At 45.7% G+C, this 20646-nt stretch overlaps 1 protein-coding gene across 1 annotated transcript; it reads right to left on the reverse strand.

The window, feature by feature from the left end:
• Positions 1-525: 525 nt before the first annotated feature.
• Positions 526-19614, reverse strand: TIGIT (T cell immunoreceptor with Ig and ITIM domains). Its single transcript, XM_073670860.1, has 4 exons — positions 19435-19614; positions 6014-6343; positions 991-1091; positions 526-774 (listed from the first exon to the last, which is right to left on the reverse strand). The coding sequence occupies exons 1-4, from the start codon at positions 19493-19495 to the stop codon at positions 610-612; spliced, it is 657 nt and encodes a 218-aa protein (XP_073526961.1). The 5' UTR covers positions 19496-19614; the 3' UTR covers positions 526-609.
• Positions 19615-20646: the final 1032 nt, after the last annotated feature.

Genomic DNA, 20646 nt, shown 5'->3' on the forward strand with positions numbered 1-20646 from the left:
GTGTTCGAAGGTGTTCGACGAACAGTTCGGCGAACACACGGGTGTTCGACGAACCGAACCGAACTCAAACACTACGGGGGTGGCTCAACACTACTAGGGGGGCCCCTGTCCTAAAAAAAAAAAATCCCCGCCATGTATAATATATGGTGGAACTAAAAATCTGTCACAGGAAATCTGGTCTGAAAAAGAGGATGGTCTTCCCCAAATGGGAGGTATTTATGAAAAATGACAACATTTATGCTCCTGGTACCCAAAGCAAACAATCCCAGCGCAGCTTTAATTTCTTCAAAAGTTTTGGAAAAATAAAAGCTGCATTGTGATTGGGAGATGGGTAGACTTCCTGTTGGACACATGGGTGAATTCAGACTCAACGTTATAAATTATTATTCTAGAACTGCAGAGACCTCCAGCTATTGTGATACCACTTGCCAGTAGTTTGGGGGTTGTAGTTTCCTATCCCTGTACAGCCCGGTATTAGTTACCACTTCATATTGTGGTGATGTCTTACGAAATCAGGAAATGTGATTTATTTCTGAGGGACCACATTTTATTTACAGCTGACAGCAGCCTCCTGACACTGAGCGCACACGTCTCCTCATTTCCAGCGCCTTACATGTTGTACAGGATGACATTGAAGTATTCATTGCTCTCTTCCCCTTCTACGTCTTCACCTGAGGGTACGACCAGGGATGAATTTGGGATATTTGCACTGATGGGACTGGCTCTTCGTGTCTTTGCGATGGTATTGGCGTAGAAGCCATCGGATTTCTTCTTCTAGAAAAATGACAATTATACACGATTATGGCTGAGTGATGATGATGCAGCCATCATCCCCAGAACAATATGACCATCTGGTACCTACAGGTTGGGGTCTATGCAATCATCTAGATATCTGGGGGGTGACATTTGATAAAAGTAGTGACCTCATATATCACCCCTCCTGCACCCATCCAGCCGCAGACACAACATCTCACTCCATCTGCGCTTCACCTTGTAATAGAAACTTCCGGCAACAAAAACGATGAGCACAAGAAGGATCCCGAGTCCTGATCCGATCCACAGATAGAGTCCACGTGTCCAAGTGCCCTCAGCTGCGGAAAAAAGCATAAAACACCACGTAACAGAGCGCAAACTACAGGGTGGGCCATTTATATGGATACACCTAAATAAAATGGGAATGGTTGGTGATATCAACTTCCTGTTTGTGGCACATTAGTATATAGGAGGGGGGAAACTTTTCCAGGTGGGTGGTGGCCATGGCGGCCATTTTGAAGTCGGCCATTTTGGATCCAACTTTATTTTTTTCAATGGGAAGAGGGTCATGTGACACATCAAACTTATTGAGAATTTGATAAGAAAAACAATGGTGTGCTTGGTTTTAATGTAACTTTATTCTTTTATGAGTTTTTTACAAGTTTATGACCACTTGTAAACTACTTGGGAGAAGAGGGTTGCATTGACAATCCAACACAATGGGCAGCACCTTAAACACATTTTACAAGTGGTCATAAACTTGTAAAAAAATCATAAAAGAATAAAGTTACGTTAAAACCAAGCATGCCATTGTTTTTCTTATCAAATTCTCAATAAGTTTGATGTGTCACATGACCCTCTTCCCATTGAAAAAAATAAAGTTGGATCCAAAATGGCCGACTTCAAAATGGCCACCATGGTCACCACAAATCTGGAAAAGTTTTCCCCCTCCCATATACTAATGTGCTACAAACAGGAAGTTGATATCACCAACCATTCCCATTTAATTTAGGTGTATTCATATAAGTGGTCCACCCTGTAGATACTGGTGTATCTAAGCCCTTCATTTGTGATACTGTCTGCTGAGCCGTGTATCTAATCCTATCCTGTGTGATACTGTTTGCTGAGCCGTGTATCTAATCCTATACTGTGTGATACTGTCTGCTGAGCCGTGTATCTAATCCTGTCCTGTGTGATACCGTCTGCTGAGCCGTGTATCTAATCCTATCCTGTGTGATACTGTCAGCTGAGCCGTGTATCTAATCCTATCCTGTGTGATACTGTCTGCTGAGCCGTGTATCTAATCCTATCCTGTGTGATACTGTATTCTGAGCTGTGTATCTAATCCTATCCTGTGTGATACTGTCTGCTGAGCCGTGTATCTAATCCTATCCTGTGTGATACTGTGTGCTGAGCCGTGTATCTAATCCTATCCTGTGTGATACTGTCCGCTGAGCCATGTATCTAATCCTATCCTGTGTGATACCGTCTGCTGAGCCGTGTATCTAATCCTCTCCAGTGTGATACTGTCTGCTGAGCTGTGTATCTAATCCTCGCCTGTGTGATACTGTCTGCTGAGCTGTGTATCTAATCCTATCCTGCGTGATACTGTCTGCTGAGCCGTGTATCTAATCCTATCCTGTGTGATACTGTCTGCTGAGCCGTGTATCTAATCCTATCCTGTGTGATACTGTCTGCTGAGCCGTGTATCTAATCCTATCCTGTGTGATACTGTCAGCTGAGCCGTGTATCTAACCCTATCCTGTGTGATACTGTCAGATGAGCCGTGTATCTAACCCTATCCTGTGTGATACTGTCAGCTGAGCCGTGTATCTAATCCTATCCTGAGTGATACCGTCTGCTGAGCCGTGTATCTAATCCTATCCTGTGTGATACTGTCAGCTGAGCCGTGTATCTAATCCTATCCTGTGAGATACTGTCTGCTGAGCCGTGTATCTAATCCTATTCTGTGTGATACTGTCTGCTGAGCTGTGTATCTAATCCTCTCCAGTGTGATACGGTCTGCTGAGCCGTGTATCTAATCCTATCCTGTGTGATACTGTCAGCTGAGCCGTGTATCTAACCCTATCCTGTGTGATACTGTCAGATGAGCCGTGTATCTAACCCTATCCTGTGTGATACTGTCAGCTGAGCCGTGTATCTAATCCTATCCTGAGTGATACCGTCTGCTGAGCCGTGTATCTAATCCTATCCTGTGTGATACTGTCAGCTGAGCCGTGTATCTAATCCTATCCTGTGAGATACTGTCTGCTGAGCCGTGTATCTAATCCTATTCTGTGTGATACTGTCTGCTGAGCCGTGTATCTAATCCTGTCCTGTGTGATACTGTCTGCTGAGCCGTGTATCTAATCCTATCCTGTGTGATACTGTCTGCTGCTCCGTGTATCTAATCCTATCCTGTGTGATACTGTCTGCTGAGCCGTGTATCTAATCCTGTCCTGTGTGATACTGTCTGCTGAGCCGTGTATCTAATCCTGTCCTGTGTGATACTGTCTGCTGAGCCGTGTATCTAATCCTATCCTGTGTGATACTGTCTGCTGCTCCGTGTATCTAATCCTATCCTGTGTGATACTGTCTGCTGAGCCGTGTATCTAATCCTATCCTGTGTGATACTGTCTGCTGAGCCGTGTATCTAATCCTGTCCTGTGTGATACTGTCTGCTGAGCCGTGTATCTAATCCTATCCTGTGATACTGTCTGCTGCTCCGTGTATCTAATCCTATCCTGTGTGATACTGTCTGCTGAGCCGTGTATCTAATCCTGTCCTGTGTGATACTGTCTGCTGAGCTGTGTATCTAATCCTATCCTGTGTGATACTGTCTGCTGAGCCGTGTATCTAATCCCCTCCTGTGTGATACTGTCTGCTGAGCCGTGTATCTAATCCTCTCCTGTGTGATACTGTCTGCTGAGCCGTGTATCTAATCCTCTGCTGTGTGATACTGACTGCTGAGCCGTGTATCTAATCCTATCCTGTGTGATACTGACTGCTGAGCCGTGTATCTAATCCTATCCTGTGTGATACTGTCTGCTGAGCCGTGTATCTAATCCTCTCCTGTGTGATACTGTCTGCTGAGCCGTGTATCTAATCCTATCCTCTGTGATACTGTCTGCTGAGCCGTGTATCTAATCCTCTACTGTGTGATACTGTCTGCTTAGCCGTGTATCTAATCCTATCCTGTGTGATACTGTCTGCTTAGCCGTGTATCTAATCCTATCCTGTGTGATACTGTCTGCTGAGCCGTGTAGCTAATCCTCTCCTGTGTGATACTGTCTGCTGAGCTGTTAATCTAATCCTATCCTGTGTGATACTGTCTGGTGAGCCGTGTATCTAATCCTCTCCTGTGTGATACTGTCTGCTGAGCCGTGTATCTAATCCTCTCCTGTGTGATACTGACTGCTGAGCCGTGTATCTAATTCTCTCCTGTGTGATACTGTGTGCTGAGCCGTGTATCTAATCCTATCCTGTGTGATACTGTCTGCTGAGCCGTGTATCTAATCCTCTCCTGTGTGATACTGACTGCTGAGCCGTGTATCTAATTCTCTCCTGTGTGATACTGTCTGCTGAGCCGTGTATCTAATCCTATCCTGTGTGATACTGTCTGCTGAGCCGTGTATCTAATCCTATCCTGTGTGATACTGACTGCTGAGCCGTGTATCTAATTCTCTCCTGTGTGATACTGTCTGCTGAGCCGTGTATCTAATCCTATCCTGTGTGATACTGTCTGCTGAGCCGTGTATCTAATCCTCTCCTGCGTGACACTGTCTGCTGAGCTGTGTATCTAATCCTATCCTGTGTGATACTGTCTGGTGAGCCGTGTATCTAATCCTCTCCTGTGTGATACAGTCTGCTGAGCCGTGTATCTAATCCTATCCTGTGTGATACTGTCTGCTGAGCCGTGTATCTAATCCTATCCTGTGTGATACTGTCTGCTGAGCCGTGTATCTAATCCTATCCTGTGTGATACTGTCTGCTGAGCTGTGTATCTAATCCTATCCTGTGTGATACTGTCTGGTGAGCCGTGTATCTAATCCTCTCCTGTGTGATACAGTCTGCTGAGCCGTGTATCTAATCCTATCCTGTGTGATACTGTCTGCTGAGCCGTGTATCTAATCCTGTCCTGTGTGATACTGTCTGCTGAGCCGTGTATCTAATCCTATCCTGTGTGATACTGTCTGCTGAGCCGTGTATCTAATCCTCTCCTGTGTGATACTGTCTGCTGAGCCGTGTTTCTAATCCTCTCCTGTGTGATACTGTCTGCTGAGCCGTGTATCTAATCCTATCCTGTGTGATACTGTCTGCTGAGCCGCGTATCTAATCCTCTCCTGTGTGATACTGTCTGCTGAGCCTTGTATCTAATCCTCTCCTGTGTGATACTGTCTGCTGAGCCGTGTATCTAATCCTATCCTGTGTGATACTGTCTGCTGAGCCGTGTATCTGATCCTATCCTGTGTGATACTGTCTGCTGAGCCGCGTATCTAATCCTAGCCTGTGTGATACTGTCTGCTGAGCCATGTATCTAATTCTCTCCTGTGTGATACTGTCTGCTGAGCCGTGTATCTAATCCTCTCCTGTGTGATACTGTCTGCTGAGCCGTGTATCTAATCCTCTCCTGTGTGATACTGTCTGCTGAGCCGCGTATCTAATCCTAGCCTGTGTGATACTGTCTGCTGAGCCGTGTATCTAATCCTCTCCTGTGTGATACTGTCTGCTGAGCCGTGTATCTAATCCTCTCCTGTGTGATACTGTCTGCTGAGCCGTGTATCTAATCCTATCCTGTGTGATACTGTCTGCTGAGCCGCGTATCTAATCCTCTCCTGTGTGATACTGTCTGCTGAGCCGTGTATCTAATCCTATCCTGTGTGATACTGTCTGCTGAGCCGTGTATCTGATCCTATCCTGTGTGATACTGTCTGCTGAGCCGCGTATCTAATCCTAGCCTGTGTGATACTGTCTGCTGAGCCATGTATCTAATTCTCTCCTGTGTGATACTGTCTGCTGAGCCGTGTATCTAATCCTCTCCTGTGTGATACTGTCTGCTGAGCCGTGTATCTAATCCTCTCCTGTGTGATACTGTCTGCTGAGCCGCGTATCTAATCCTAGCCTGTGTGATACTGTCTGCTGAGCCGTGTATCTAATCCTCTCCTGTGTGATACTGTCTGCTGAGCCGTGTATCTAATCCTCTCCTGTGTGATACTGTCTGCTGAGCCGTGTATCTAATCCTCTCCTGTGTGATACTTACATATGACCTGTAGGTAAATCCTCCCGGTATAGGCTCCGTGTGGGAATGTGTTGAAGACGCAGCAGTACTGGCCGGTATCGTTCCTGTTGACGTCTGATATGACGATCCCATAATCCTTTGCTAGGGTCACGCGCTCTGAGAACGCCGGCATCACCATTCCCGCCAGCTCACGGTAATTCACATGATACGCAATGTGGACGTCGTTGCAGAAGTTCCAGTTGACTTGGACGACTTTGGTGTCCTGTACGAGGAGCTGACACCTCAGGGTGATGCTGCTGCCGTCTGTAGCCGTTATATTCTGCGCTCTAAGAAATGCTTCCGCCACAGCAACTAAACAGTTAAAGACATTCCGTCAACAGAATATTCCAGAATGATCCGTGGCCCCCACAACTCCCGCCACCGTCCAACAGAACAGTGCCAACAGCGAGTACCGGACGTCGCAGCTGCTGCACCGCAGACTGCCTTACTGTGCTGCACAGGACTGTTATAATCGAGGAGTCCCGGAGCTGGAGTGACGGTGGTTGTGACCCCCGGTCTGGCCCACTCTGGGAATTATTTATTGTGAGGCAAGAGGAATGGACTGGACATGGATTTTAAGTCAAAATCCACTACATCCAGAGAAAGCCTGTGAGCACACTCACCAATAGTCCTAGATTTACAGGGACTGTTCTGAATTCTCGAAAACATTCCTGGTATATGTGTGAATGTAAAGGTGTGAAAATCGCACAAATTCTGGTCACAAATGGGATTAAGTTAATTCCAGGCAGGATCAAGAGTGGGACTAAAGCATCCCTACCTACTAATAGAAAAAGCCTGAGAGTCCCTCATTCCCCTGCCTACTAGTAGAGAAAACCTGTGAGTCCTCATTCCCCTGCCTACTAATAGAAAAAGCACGAGAGTCCCTCATTCCCCTGCCTACTAGTAGAGAAAGCCTGTGAGTCCTCATTCCCCGGTCTACTAATACTCTTTGTTTCATTGCAGCCATTTGATAAATTCTAAAAAGTTCATTTTTTTTCTCATTAAAGTACACTCTGCACCCCATCTTGACTGAAAAAAAACAGAAATGTAGAAAATTTTGCAAATTTATTAAAAAAGAAAAACTGAAATATCCCATGGTCATAAGTATTCAGACCCTTTGCTCAGACACTCATATTTAAGTCACACGCTGTCCATTTCCTTGTGATCCTCCTTGAGATGGTTCTACTCCTTCAGCTGTGTTTAAACTGATAGGACTTGATTTGGAAAGGCGCACACCTGTCTATATAAGTCCTCACAGCTCACAGTGCATGTCAGACCAAACGAGAATCATGAGCTCAAAGGAACTGCCCAAGGAGCTCAGAGAGAGAATTGTGGCAAGACACAGATCTGGCCAAGGTTACAAAAGAATTTCTGCAATACTCAAAGTTCCTAAGAGCACAGTGACCTCCATAATCCTTAAATGGAAGAAGTTTGGGACCACCAGAAGTCTTCCTAGACCTGGCCGTCCAGCCAAACTGAGCAATCGTGGGAGAAGAGCCTTGGTGAGAGGTAAAGAAGAACCCCAAGATCACTGTGGTTGAGCTCCAGAGATGCAGTACGGAGATGGGAGAAAGTTCCACAAAGTCAACTATCACTGGAGCCCTCCACCAGTCGGGCCTTTATGACAGAGTGGCCCGATGGAAGCCTCTCCTCAGTGCAAGACATATGAAAGCCCGCAAAGAGTTTGCTCAAAAACACATGAAGGACTCACAGACTATGAGAAAAAAGATTCTCTGGTCTGATGAGACGAAGATAGAACTTTTTGATGATAATTCTAAGCGGTATGTGTGGAAAAAAACAGGTACTGCTCATCACCTGCCCAATACAATCCCAACAGTGAAACATGGTGGTGGCAGCATCATGCTATGTGGGTGTTTTTCAACTGCAGGGACAGGGCGACTTGTTGCAATTGAAGGAAACATGAATGTGGCCAAGTACAGAGATATCCTGGATGAAAACCTCTTCCAGAGTGCTCTGGACCTCAGACTTGGCCGAAGGTTCACCTTCCAACAAGACAGTGACCCTAAGCACACAGCTAAAATAACAAAGGAGTGGCTTTCGAACAACTCTGTGACCATTCTTGACTGGCCCAGCCAGAGCCCTGACCTAAACCAAATTGAGCATCTCTGGAGAGACCTGAAAATGGCTGTCCACCAACGTTCACCATCCAACCTGACGGAACTGGAGAGGATCTGCAAGGAAGAATGGCAGAGGATCCCCAAATCCAGGTGTGAAAAACTTGTTGCATCATTCCCAAGAAGACTCATGGCTAAAATAGCTCAAAAGGGGGCTTCTACTCAATACTGAGCAAAGGGTCTGAATACTTATGACCATGTGATATTTCAGTTTTTCTTTTTTAATAAATTTGCAAAAATTTCTACATTTCTGTTTTTTTCATTCAAGATGGGGTGCAGAGTGGACTTTAATGAGAAAAACAATGAACTTTTTAGAATTTACCAAATAGCTGCAATGAAACAGAGTGAAAAATTTAAAGGGGTCTGAATACTTTCCGTACCCACTGTAGAAAAAGCCTGTGAGTCCCCATTGCCCTGCCTACTATTAGATAAAGCCTGTGAGTCCGCATTGCCCTGCTTACTATTAGAGAAAGCCTGTGAGTCCGCATTGCCCTGCTTACTATTAGAGAAAGCCTGTGAGTTCCCATTTCCCTGCCTACTATTAGAGAAAGCCTGTGAATTCCCATTTCCCTGCCTACTAGTAGAGAGAGCCTGTCAGTCCTCATTTCCCTGCATAAAAATAGAGAAAGCCTGTAAGTCCACATTTCCCTGCCTACTAGTAGAGAAAGCCTGTGAGTCCTCATTTCCCTGCCTACTAGTAGAGAAAGCCTGTCAGTCCCCATTTCCATGCCTACTAGTAGAGAGAGCCTGTGAGTCCTCATTTCCCTGCCTACTAGTAGAGAATGCTTGTGAGTCCTCATTTCCCTGCATAAAAATAGAGAAAGCCTGTAAGTCCTCATTTCCCTGCCTACTAGTAGAGAAAGCCTGTGAGTCCCCATTTCTCTGCCTATTAGTAGAGAAAGCATGTGAGTCCTCATTTCCCTGCATGAAAACAGAAAAAGCCTGAGAGTCCCTCATTCCCCTGCCTACTATTAGAGAAAGCCTGTGAGTCCTCATTGCCCTGCCGACTATTAGAGAAAGCCTGTGAGTCCTCATTGCCCTGCCGACTATTAGAGAAAGCCTGTGAGTCCTCATTGCCCTACCTACTAGTAGAGAAAGCCTGTGAGTCCTCATTGCCCTACCTACTAGTAGAGAAAGCCTGTGAGTCCTCACTGCCCTGCCTACTAGTAGAGAAAGCCTGTGAGTCCTCATTTCCTTGCATAAAACTAGAAAAAGCCTGTGAGTCCTCATTGCCCTACCTACTATTAGAGAAAACCTGTGAGTCCTCATTTCCCTGCCTACTAGTAAAGAAAGCCTGTGAGTCCCCATTTCCATGCCTGATAGTAGAGAAAGCCTGTGAGTCCTCATTTCCCTGCCTACTAATAGAGAAAGCCTGTGAGTCCCCATTTCTCTGCCTACTAGTAGAGAGAGCCTGTGAGTCCTCATTGCTCTGCCTACTATTAGAGAAAGCCTGTGAGTCCTCATTTCCATGCCTACTAGTAGAGAGACCCTGTGAGTCCTCATTTCCCTGCCTACTAGTAGAGAATGCTTGCGAGTCCTCATTTCCCTGCATAAAAATAGAGAAAGCCTGTAAGTCCCCATTTCCCTGCCTACTAGTAGAGAAAGCCTGTGAGTCCTCATTTCCCTGCCTACTAGTAGAGAAAGCCTGTGAGTCCCCATTTCCATGCCTACTAGTAGAGAGCCTGTGAGTCCTCATTTCCCTGCCTACTAGTAGAGAATGCTTGTGAGTCCTCATTTCCCTGCATAAAAATAGAGAAAGCCTGTAAGTCCTCATTTCCCTGCCTACTACTAGAGAAAGCTTGTGAGTCCTCATTTCCCTGCCTACTAGTAGAGAAAGCCTGTGAGTCCCCATTTCTCTGCCTATTAGTAGAGAAAGCCTGTGAGTCCTCATTTCCCTGCATAAAAATAGAAAAAGCCTGAGAGTCCCTCATTCCCCTGCCTACTAGTAGAGAAAGCCTGTGAGTCCTCATTCCCCGGTCTACTAATACTCTGTTTCATTGCAGCCATTTGGTAAATTCTAAAAAGTTCATTTTTTTTCTCATTACAGTACACTCTGCATCCCATCTTGACTGAAAAAAAAACAGAAATGTAGAAAATTTTGCAAATTTATTAAAAAAGAAAAACTGAAATATCACATGGTCATAAGTATTCAGACCCTTTGCTCAGGCACTCATATTTAAGTCACATGCTGTCCATTTCCATGTGATCCTCCTTGAGATGGTTCTACTCCTTCATTGGAGTCCAGCTGTGTTTAATTAAACTGATAGGACTTGATTTGGAAAGACACACACCTGTCTATATAAGACCTCACAGCTCACAGTGCATGTCAGACCAAATGAGAATCATGAGCTCAAAGGAACTGCCCAAGGAGCTCAGAGACAGAATTGTGGCAAGGCACAGATCTGGCCAAGGTTACAAAAGAATTTCTGCATTACTCAAAGTTCCTAAGAGCACAGTGACCTCCATAATCCTTAAATGGAAGAAGTTTGGACCACCAGAAGTCTTCCTAGACCTGGCCGTCCAGCCAAACTGAGCAATCGTGGGAGAAGAGCCTTGGTGAGAGGTAAAGAAGAACCCCAAGATCACTGTGGTTGAGCTCCAGAGATGCAGTACGGAGATGGGAGAAAGTTCCACAAAGTCAACTATCACTGCAGCCCTCCACCAGTCGGGCCTTTATGACAGAGTGGCCCGATGGAAGCCTCTCCTCAGTGTAAGACATATGAAAGCCCGCAAAGAGTTTGCTCAAAAACACATGAAGGACTCACAGACTATGAGAAAAAAAGATTCTCTGGTCTGATGAGACGAAGATAGAACTTTTTGATGATAATTCTAAGCGGTGTGTGTGGAAAAAAACAGGTACTGCTCATCACCTGCCCAATACAATCCCAACAGTGAAACATGGTGGTGGCAGCATCATGCTATGTGGGTGTTTTTCAACTGCAGGGACAGGGCGACTGGTTGCAATTGAAGGAAACATGAATGTGGCCAAGTACAGAGATATCCTGGATGAAAACCTCTTCCAGAGTGCTCTGGACCTCAGACTTGGCCGAAGGTTCACCTTCCAACAAGACAGTGACCCTAAGCACACAGCTAAAATAAAAAAGGAGTGGCTTCAGAACAACTCTGTGACCATTCTTGACTGGCCCAGCCAGAGTCCTTACCTAAACCCAATTGAGCATCTCTGGAGAGACCTGAAAATGGCTGTCCACCAACGTTCACCATCCAACCTGACGGAACTGGAGAGGATCTGCAAGGAAGAATGGCAGAGGATCCCCAAATCCAGGTGTGAAAAACTTGTTGCATCATTCCCAAGAAGAATCATGGCTGTACTAGCTCAAAAGGGGGCTTCTACTCAATACTGAGCAAAGGGTCTGAATACTTATGACCATGTGATGTTTCAGTTTTTCTTTTTTAATAAATTTGCAAAAATTTCTACATTTCTGTTTTTTTCATTCAAGATGGGGTGCAGAGTGGACTTTAATGAGAAAAACAATGAACTTTTTAGAATTTACCAAATAGCTGCAATGAAACAGAGTGAAAAATTTAAAGGGGTCTGAATACTTTCCGTACCCACTGTAGAAAAAGCCTGTGAGTCCCCATTGCCCTGCCTACTATTAGATAAAGCCTGTGAGTAAGCATTGCCCTGCTTACTATTAGAGAAAGCCTGTGAGTTTACATTGCCCTGCTTACTATTAGAGAAAGCCTCTGAGTCCTCATTGCCCTGCCTACTATTAGAGAAAGCCTGTGAGTCCCCATTTCTATGCCTACTAGTAGAGAGAGCCTGTGAGTCCTCATTTCCCTGCCTACTAGTAGAGAATGCTTGTGAGTCCTCATTTCCCTGCATAAAAATAGAGAAAGCCTGTAAGTCCTCATTTCCCTGCCTACTAGTAGAGAAAGCCTGTGAGTCCTCATTTCCCTGCCTACTAGTAGAGAAAGCTTGTGAGTCCTCATTTCCCTGCCTACTAGTAGAGCAAGCCTGTGAGTCCCCATTTCTCTGCCTATTCGTAGAGAAAGCCTGTGAGTCCTCATTTCCCTGCATAAAAATAGAAAAAGCCTGTGAGTCCTCATTGCCCTGCCTACTATTAGAGAAAGCCTGAGAGTCCTCATTCCCCTGCATAGTAGTAGAGAAAGCCTGTGAGTCTTCATTCCCCTGCCTACTAATAGAGAAAGCCTGTGAGTCCTCATTGCCCTACCTACTAGTAGAAAAAGCCTGTGGGTTCTCATTTCCCTGCCTACTAGTAAAGAAAGCTTGTGAGTTCTCATTCCCCATCTTACTATTAGAGAAATACTGTAAGTCCTCATTTCCCTCCTTACTAGTAGAGAAAGCCTGTGAGTCCTCATTTCTCCGCCTACTAGTAGAGAAAGCCTGTGAGTCCTCATTTCCCTGCCTACTAGTAGAGAAAGCCTGTGAGTCCCCATTTCTCTGCATACTAGTAGAGAAAGCCAGTGAGTCCTCATTTCCCTGCATAAAAATAGAAAAAGCCTGTGAGTCCTCATTTCCCTGCATAAAAATAGAAAAAAACTGTGAGTCCTCATTGCCCTGCCTACTATTATAGAAAGCCTGTGAGTCCTCATTGCCCTACCTACTAGTAGAGAAAGCCTGTGAGTCCTCATTGCCCTGCCTACTAGTAGAGAAAGCCTGTGAGTCCTCATTTCCCTGCATAAAAATAGAAAAAGCCTGTGAGTCCTCATTTCCCTGCATAAAAATAGAAAAAGCCTGTGAGTCCTCATTGCCCTACCTACTATTAGAGAAAGCCTGTGTGTGAGTCCTCATTGCCCTGCCTACTATTAGAGAAAGCCTGTGTGTGAGTCCTCATTTCCCTGCCTACTAGTAAAGAAAGCCTGTGAGTTCTCATTCCCCTGATTACTATTAGAGAAATACTGTGAGTCCTCATTTTCCTCCCTACTAGTAGAGAAAGCTTGTGAGTTCTCATATCCCTGACTATTAGTAGAGAAATACTGTGAGTCCCCATTGTCCTGCTTATTATTAGAAAAAGCATGTGAGTCCCCATTTCCCTGCCTGATAGTAGAGAAAGCCTGTGAGTCCTCATTTCCCTGCCTACTAGTAGAGAAAGCCTGTGAGTCCCCATTTCTCTGCCTACTAGTAGATAAAGCCTGTGAGTCCTCATTTCCCTGCAAAAATGGAAAAAGCCTGTGAGTCCTCATTTCCCTGCCTACTAGTAGAGAAAGCCTGTGAGTCATCATTTCCCTGCATAAAAATAGAAAAAACCTGTGAGTCCTCATTTCCCTGTGTATTATTAGAAAAACCCTGTGAGTCCTCATTTCCCTGCCTACTATTAGAGAAAGCCTGTGAGTCCTCATTGCCCTGCCTACTATTAGAGAAAGCCTGTGAGTCCTCATTGCCCTGCCTACTATTAGAGAAAGCCTGTGAGTCCTCATTTCCGTGCCTACTAGTAAAGAAAGCCTGTGAGTTCTCATTCCCCTGATTACTATTAGAGAAATACTGTGAGTCCTCATTTCCCTCCCTACTAGTAGAGAAAGCTTGTGAGTCCTCATTTCCCTCCCTACTAGTAGAGAAAGCTTGTGAGTCCTCGTTACCCTGCCTACTAGTAGAGAAAGCCTGTGAGTCCTCATTTCCCTGACTACTAGTAGAGAAAGACTGTGAGTCCTCATTGCCCTGCTTATTATTAGAAAAAGCAGGTGAGTCCCCATTTCCCTGCATAAAACTAGAAAAAGCCTGTGAGTCCCTATTTTCCTGCTTACTATTAGATAAAGCATGTGAGTCCTCATTTCCCTGCTTACTATTAGAGAAAGCCTGTGAGCAGGGGAGGATTATCATGAGGGCAATCTAGGCTACCACCTGGGGCCAGGTATAAAGGGGTCCACGGTCAGACTGCCCTCTTTAGACCACGGCCCCACTATCAGTATTTGGTCAGTATTCGGTCAGTATTTTTTTCTCAGGAGTGGGAGCCAAAACCAGGTGAGGAACTGTAGCACCCTGAGGATTCGGCTGCTACAGGGGTATTGCACCTCAACCCAGAGGTGTGATATTCCACTCCCGGGTAAGGAAGGAGTGTGGAACTGAGCTCAGATAGACTGCATGCACTACATACATCCCATTCCAGAGGAGCAGGCCGACGGTACTCCCACTTAGAAATGTGCAGGTACAACCGAGCCTGTTCCTGGCTGGAGTGGGAGGGGGGTGGTACATCCCATGTAGTGTAGGGGCAGATAGGGGGAGCAGTCTGGGTAGTGATAGGAGCTCATTGGGTGCTGGTCACCTGAGCTCACACATAGAGGGATATATAAGGAGGGCACCAACTTAGATCAGGGTCAGACGCTGAGAACAAGTCAGTTGGAGAGGAGAGAGAAGGAAACAGCAGCCCTGGAGAGAGAGAGAGTGGAGCAGAGAAAGACCCAGAGGGGGAAGACTGAAGGGACCCAAGAACCCAAATTAGAGCACCGGGTGAGGAGTCAGCAAGAGGGTACCGGAACCCAAGCTGGTGGGGGCAAAGACATTCCCCAGCCAGAGACCGGAGACCGTGGGCAGTGTCTGTCACGGTCACCCACCACATTCACCCCGAAGGCACACCACGTGGAGGGTCAGGGAACCCAAGGCCAAGGGTGTCCCAAAAGAAGGCCCGAGGGAGCTGGACCTAGGTGAATCACTGGTGGGGACGGCTGAAGAAAGGACAGAGGGAGAGCTCAGGGCCACGCTCTGGACTTGTTTGGGGGTTGGCCGGATCCAGGACCTGGTGGACGCAGCACGGCTCGGGTGGTCACTAACAGCTGGAGTGACCGAAACATCAGCAGTAAGTAAACTCCCTTAACTGCACAACCCGAGTCTGTCTTCATTGCCGGCTGCACCGCACCACCACAACCCCCATCCTCTGCGCCTGTCCCCTCTGAGGCTATACCCCTCCCGTTGGGGGTTATCCCACCAAGCTGCACATCCACCATCAGCCTCAGCGGACCCTGCTGCAGCGGCGGCCACAGTGACCGCATCACAACGGGTGGCGTAGTCGACACAAAAGAACTCTTATAACATCAGTAAGGACTGCCACATAACACTTAGCTTGACGCCCTGGGCACGGGACCGGGTCACAGCCGCTCGGAGACTACAACCCCCCATCTGATCCGGTGCCGGGTATTCCCCTCAAAAAGGAATATGTCCCAGGGGGCGCGTCAGAACAATCAGAGAAAATGTATAATAGAAATAAGTCACCAATTCTGCATTTATCACCCACTCCTGAGAAAAAATACTGACCGAATACTGACCAAATACTGATAGTAGAGCTGAGGGCTTATACTTGAATTCTTCAGTGCTAGTGCAGCGCTGTGCAGGGAGCCGAGGACACTTTCCCGCAGCTCCACTACATGACAATAGCAGGAAGCTGCAGACCTCCATCCTTGGCTTCTTGTCCAGTACCTTCTCTGTGACGTCGACGGCACGATACTGTCATCACCCAGCCTGTGTCATTCAGGCTAGAAGAGACCAACAATGATCAGGAAAGTGGCGCCACGTGGGATCGGCAATCAGTGACTGTTTTTCCGTTTTCTTTGCAGGGGAGAGAGAACTTGGGGGGTAAGGAGATCACAATGGGAGGACAGCACAATTATGGAAAGATCACACTGGGGGGGACACAGGACAATGACTATTAGTGAATTGGTGGGGTAATGAATTTGGGAGGCGAGAGGAACAGTAGCTAATTCATTTATATTTATATTGGGGGTGCTCAGTGGCTAATTACACACGAGCAAAAGGGTAACAATGTTTTGAACTTTTGACTTTCAGGCTCCATATCTCACCATGAACGTGAGACGACCATCATTTTATAGACAATCATCTTGGCTATCTCATACATAAATTTATCATATGATTAGTTATGCAGATTCTTGACACCAACACAAAATAGCAAGTATTTGTGACATGTAAAAGAAATGATACGAGGTTTTCGAATTATTTTACAAATATAAATCTGATAATTGTTGCTTGCATTTGTATTCAGCCCTCCGGAGTCAGTACTTTGTAGGACCACCTTTCTCTGCAGTTACTGCTGCAGTCATTTGGGGTCTATCTCTCCCAGCTTTCTCTGCTGCAGTCTTTTGGGGTCTGTCTCTTCCACCTCTCGCTGCAGTCTTTTAGGGTCTGTCTCTCCAGCTTTGCACATCTAGAGGTGACATTTTTGCCCCTTCCTTTTTGCACACTAGCTCTCGCCCTGTAGCAGTGTCCAAAGAACACAGCAAGGCAGAATTCAAGTACGGCGCAGCAGACGAGAAGGTTGAAACAAAACTTCGGCTTTATTATGTACAAAGGGGTTATATGCTGTGAAATGAGAATTTTCAGTATTTACAATGACAATATTAATAATATGAACATAGGAAGAAATAGCTGAAGCGAGTCACAAAACTATGCTCCAGCTATGGCAATGAAAGCTCAATACAAACAGTGCACATCAAGTTTCACAAATTTCTCTAAGCTTATTCTCTATCTGGCTTTCCGCTATTTGGGCCACGTTGCTACAGCGTCCTAACTAAGGAAAACTATACTTAACCCTAGCACAGTTCAGCACCGGTGAGTCACTCACAATTGCGCAGATCAGACGCAGATGGCGGCCGCCGTTTGTTCCCGGTGTAACTGTCCCGAATCAATTCACTTGGCTCTTTCTCCTGTATATTGGATCTCTTTCCTCGGCAGACAGGCAAATCTTGTTTCTCTGTCACTATTGAGGAATGGCTGACACTCTGTGTTGTCTGTTGCATCAGATCACAAGTCTTCAGGGAAACTGTTCTTCAACAAGGGATGAACTTCTCTACTCTGACCCAGTCCTGGCAACAAATCTTGCTAAAGTCCATACTCTTATCTCTCATAGATTAACAGTTTCTTTTTATAACCTCTCCTTATCAGGGAACCATCATCAAGAGACTCTCTGTTCCCTCAGACACACAGAGGTCTCTCTGCTTCCTGGTTCTTCATCTCTCCCTGCACAGACCAAGAAATCTGAGGGGGGAGGTGACTAGTCCAAAACCAGAAAACCCAGAGGGGAGCATGGTTTCTTAAAGTCACAGTGCATTCAATGTCCGGTAAGGGCTGATCCCCTACAGCTCAGTGAGATTGGATGGAGACATCTGTGATCAGTAATTTTCACGTCTTGTCACAGATTCTCTGGGATTTGGGTCTGGATTGTGACTGCGCCATTCACACACATGAATATTCTCTAATTTAAACGCTCCATTGTAGCTCTGGCAGGAGGTTTAAGGTCATTGTCCTGCTAGAAGGTGAACCTATGTAAAGTCACCGAGGGCGGGAGCTGTGGACGAGCTGCTGCTTCATAATGCCCTGGCACTTTACATGAAAATCGTGTTCAGTCCCAATGTGCTGTCAGGTGTGGGGGCATCACACTCACTTGTAGGCCGCAGGCCTCTGCAGTCTCCAGGCCTCCATCTTCGGGAGCCGTCGAACATAATTCAGGGAGCACAAGTTAATTTCAACACACAACAGTTTACTGGACAGTACAAGTTTATCAGATTGCAACATGCAGCTTAGGGCTCAACTCTTTTTATTCATTGTTTCCTTAGTACAGTACCTTTCCAGCATTACTATCCATTGCTCCTGGACTATCCCCCCGTTTACTGGTTCTGTCAGCTCCAGGGATATCCCATCCAGTCCCGCAGTGCACCGGGATCCATTACCTTCCCTTATCTCGGTTCCACGTCCACTTCCTCTGTACGGCAGAGGATAAGGCACTCTTCATGGCACCTGTACAGAGCCCTGGGCTCCAGACATTGCACAAATATCTGCATATCCAGTAAGGCTTCCTACTGCCTTGAATGATAGCTGCTTGCCCACTGCAACCAGAAACTGACCTTGGTTACTGTACTTCCCTATCTGACTATAAGGCAGTAGTTCCCTTTTATTGGGACTTGTCCCTCCCACTATGGGCTAGACCCAAACCTTAACTCTGTCTGTCCCTACAGTAGGTAACTGACAGATATCCATCACAAACACTATGTATTACATTTATATACATTACACATATTATACTTAGACTCCTTGATAGCATTATATCTTATGTCCTAAGCATAACCTACGTCTTACTCTATACTTTACACTAGACATTTTACTTATACATTACTCATTACCATATATATGTAAAAGACACATAACCTTGTTCACACTATTTTATAACGACAATGGTGACTTCAGGGGCAAGAACACGATAGTACAGTCCACCCCTCTTACACCTACGCCCCGGTCTCCAGTCTTCTGCAGCCTCTTACAGGTTTTCCTCCAGGATTGCCCTGTATTTAGCTCCATCCATCTTCCCATCATCTCTGACCAGCTTCCCTGCCCCTGCTGAAGAAAAGCTTCCCCACAGCATGATGCTGCCACCACTACCATGTGTGATGGTTATACTGAGAATAAATTACACACAGGTGCACTCAATTTACTAATTATGTGACTTCTGGAGGTGATTGGTCACTCAGGATGTTATTTACGGATATCAGACTACAATTTTCAGATTTCTATTTTTAAAATATTTAGAAAACTTTGTATCATCATTTCCTTTACACGTCACAAATACTTGCTACTTTGTGTTGGTGTCACATAAAATCCCAATAAAATACATTTAAGTTTGTGGGTGTAACATGAAAAAACGTGGAAAAGTTCACGGACTATGAAGACTTTTTCAAAGCACTGTAAAACTTCTTATAACCCCCTTTTTTAAATCTGCAAATATATATATATATATATAAAACAAATAACATAATTGGTATTTTGGTGTGCATAACTGTCCGAGCTAATAAAATATCATCATATGTCTCTCATGTGCTAAGTGTTGATGCAAAAAAAAAAAAAATACAAAATAGAAATGTCAGAAACGCTGTTTTATCGTCACTTTACCTCCCTACATTATTTTTTAGAAAAACAGCTCAGATAAGTCGTATGGACCCCAAATGGTAGTGATAAAAACTACAGTTTGCACCATAAAATAAGCCCTATTACAACTATATCAACAGAAAAACCGAAAAAGTTATAGATCCCAGAAGCCAAGTAGAAAAAAAACTAGAGAACAAAGAGGAGCTCACTGGGTCGACCAATGGCCCCCAGAAACCTGGAGCCGGTCCTGCATGTAGACGACATATCCCGTATACCTATATGGTGCCGGACATTGGAGCCTTCTGTAAGACGTGAACATCAGAGGATTCTAAACAATGCAAACAACATTCACTGCCAGCAAGCAGAGCTCTTGAAAGTGTATGTGAGAATTGATTTGGATAAACCCCTGTAACACTGGGACTCACCGGTGATGGAGAGGAGGAAGACAGTCATCTGCAGAGCACAGTCCCTGGGATGAGGAATCATTGTGGGATAGTGCAGGGGCCCGGGGTCCTCACCATCAGATACCAGAGAAGTGAGCAGAGGAAGTTACTGTGTCCAGACTCTACAGAGGAGGAAACGTATAAACCACATGTGAAGATCTGTGGGGGAGACGAGCTGATATTACTAGGTTAGTCTACACGGGGTGTGAATATTTACACAAGGTACAGACGTAAAAGAGTCCGCCATGCTGCCACGCTTTTATTGGGGTCTGACACCCACCCGAGTCAGATCCGATCACAATTCAGGGGTCGGGTCCAGAGCTCGGACTATAGAAAACAAAGGCAAAGATGGGGCCACAGTTCAGTTGGGTTCAAGCAATATTTAAAGGGGTATTCCAGAATGTAAGAGTTATCATATATTTAACAGTCGGACCCCCACAGGTTGCCATTCCCTATGGGGCCACTGCAGAAAGCAAGGCCGTAGTGAATAGTGGCTGACCATACGCAACGGCAGTTTCCTTCTAATGGGGGATAAAAGTGCCCCTTTCTGGTAATTGGTATGAGTCTGACTCCTAGTGGTCGGACCCCCACTAATCAAAAAGGTCCGCCTATCCCATGGTGATATGCATGATAACCCCCTTTAAGGGTCAGAATGATGGGTCCATAGTCAATACACGCACACCAATGAGAGGAGGAAACTGCTGGAGCAGGGGGTGAAAGAGCTCCGGTAGATCTATGAGGAGGAGTACTGTACCCCTAAATTAAATTTGATGTCAGAGGTTCTGGTGGGATCGGCCTGTGCACCGTTAGGGTATGAGGACAAGTCAGGGATGTGACTGGTTATTGGGGGCATTCTTCAATATTTGACGTTGCATGTTTGGGGCTCTGTGCTACTCCAGATGAGGGGTCCATAAGACACGGGTGTCATCTTTGCCCTGTCATGGTCTTCAGACCATCTGCATCTCCAGATCTATAATCTAGGAGGTTGTCCGACGAGACACCAAAAATTGGGAACCTTGGCTCTTCCTCCCCCCACCACTGCAGAACTGGAGCAGTGTCAGTGTGTGCCCACAAAGCAACCAATCAGAGCTCAGCTTTAATTTTACTACAGCAACCAATCAGAGGTAAACTTTCATTTTACCACAGCAACCAATCAGAGCTCAGCTTTCATTTTACCAGAGCAACCAATCAGAG

Source organism: Phyllobates terribilis, unplaced genomic scaffold (genome assembly GCF_046119375.1).
Source record: "Phyllobates terribilis strain yellow unplaced genomic scaffold, ASM4611937v1 Scaffold_2__4_contigs__length_985480577, whole genome shotgun sequence".
NCBI lineage: Eukaryota > Metazoa > Chordata > Amphibia > Anura > Dendrobatidae > Phyllobates > Phyllobates terribilis.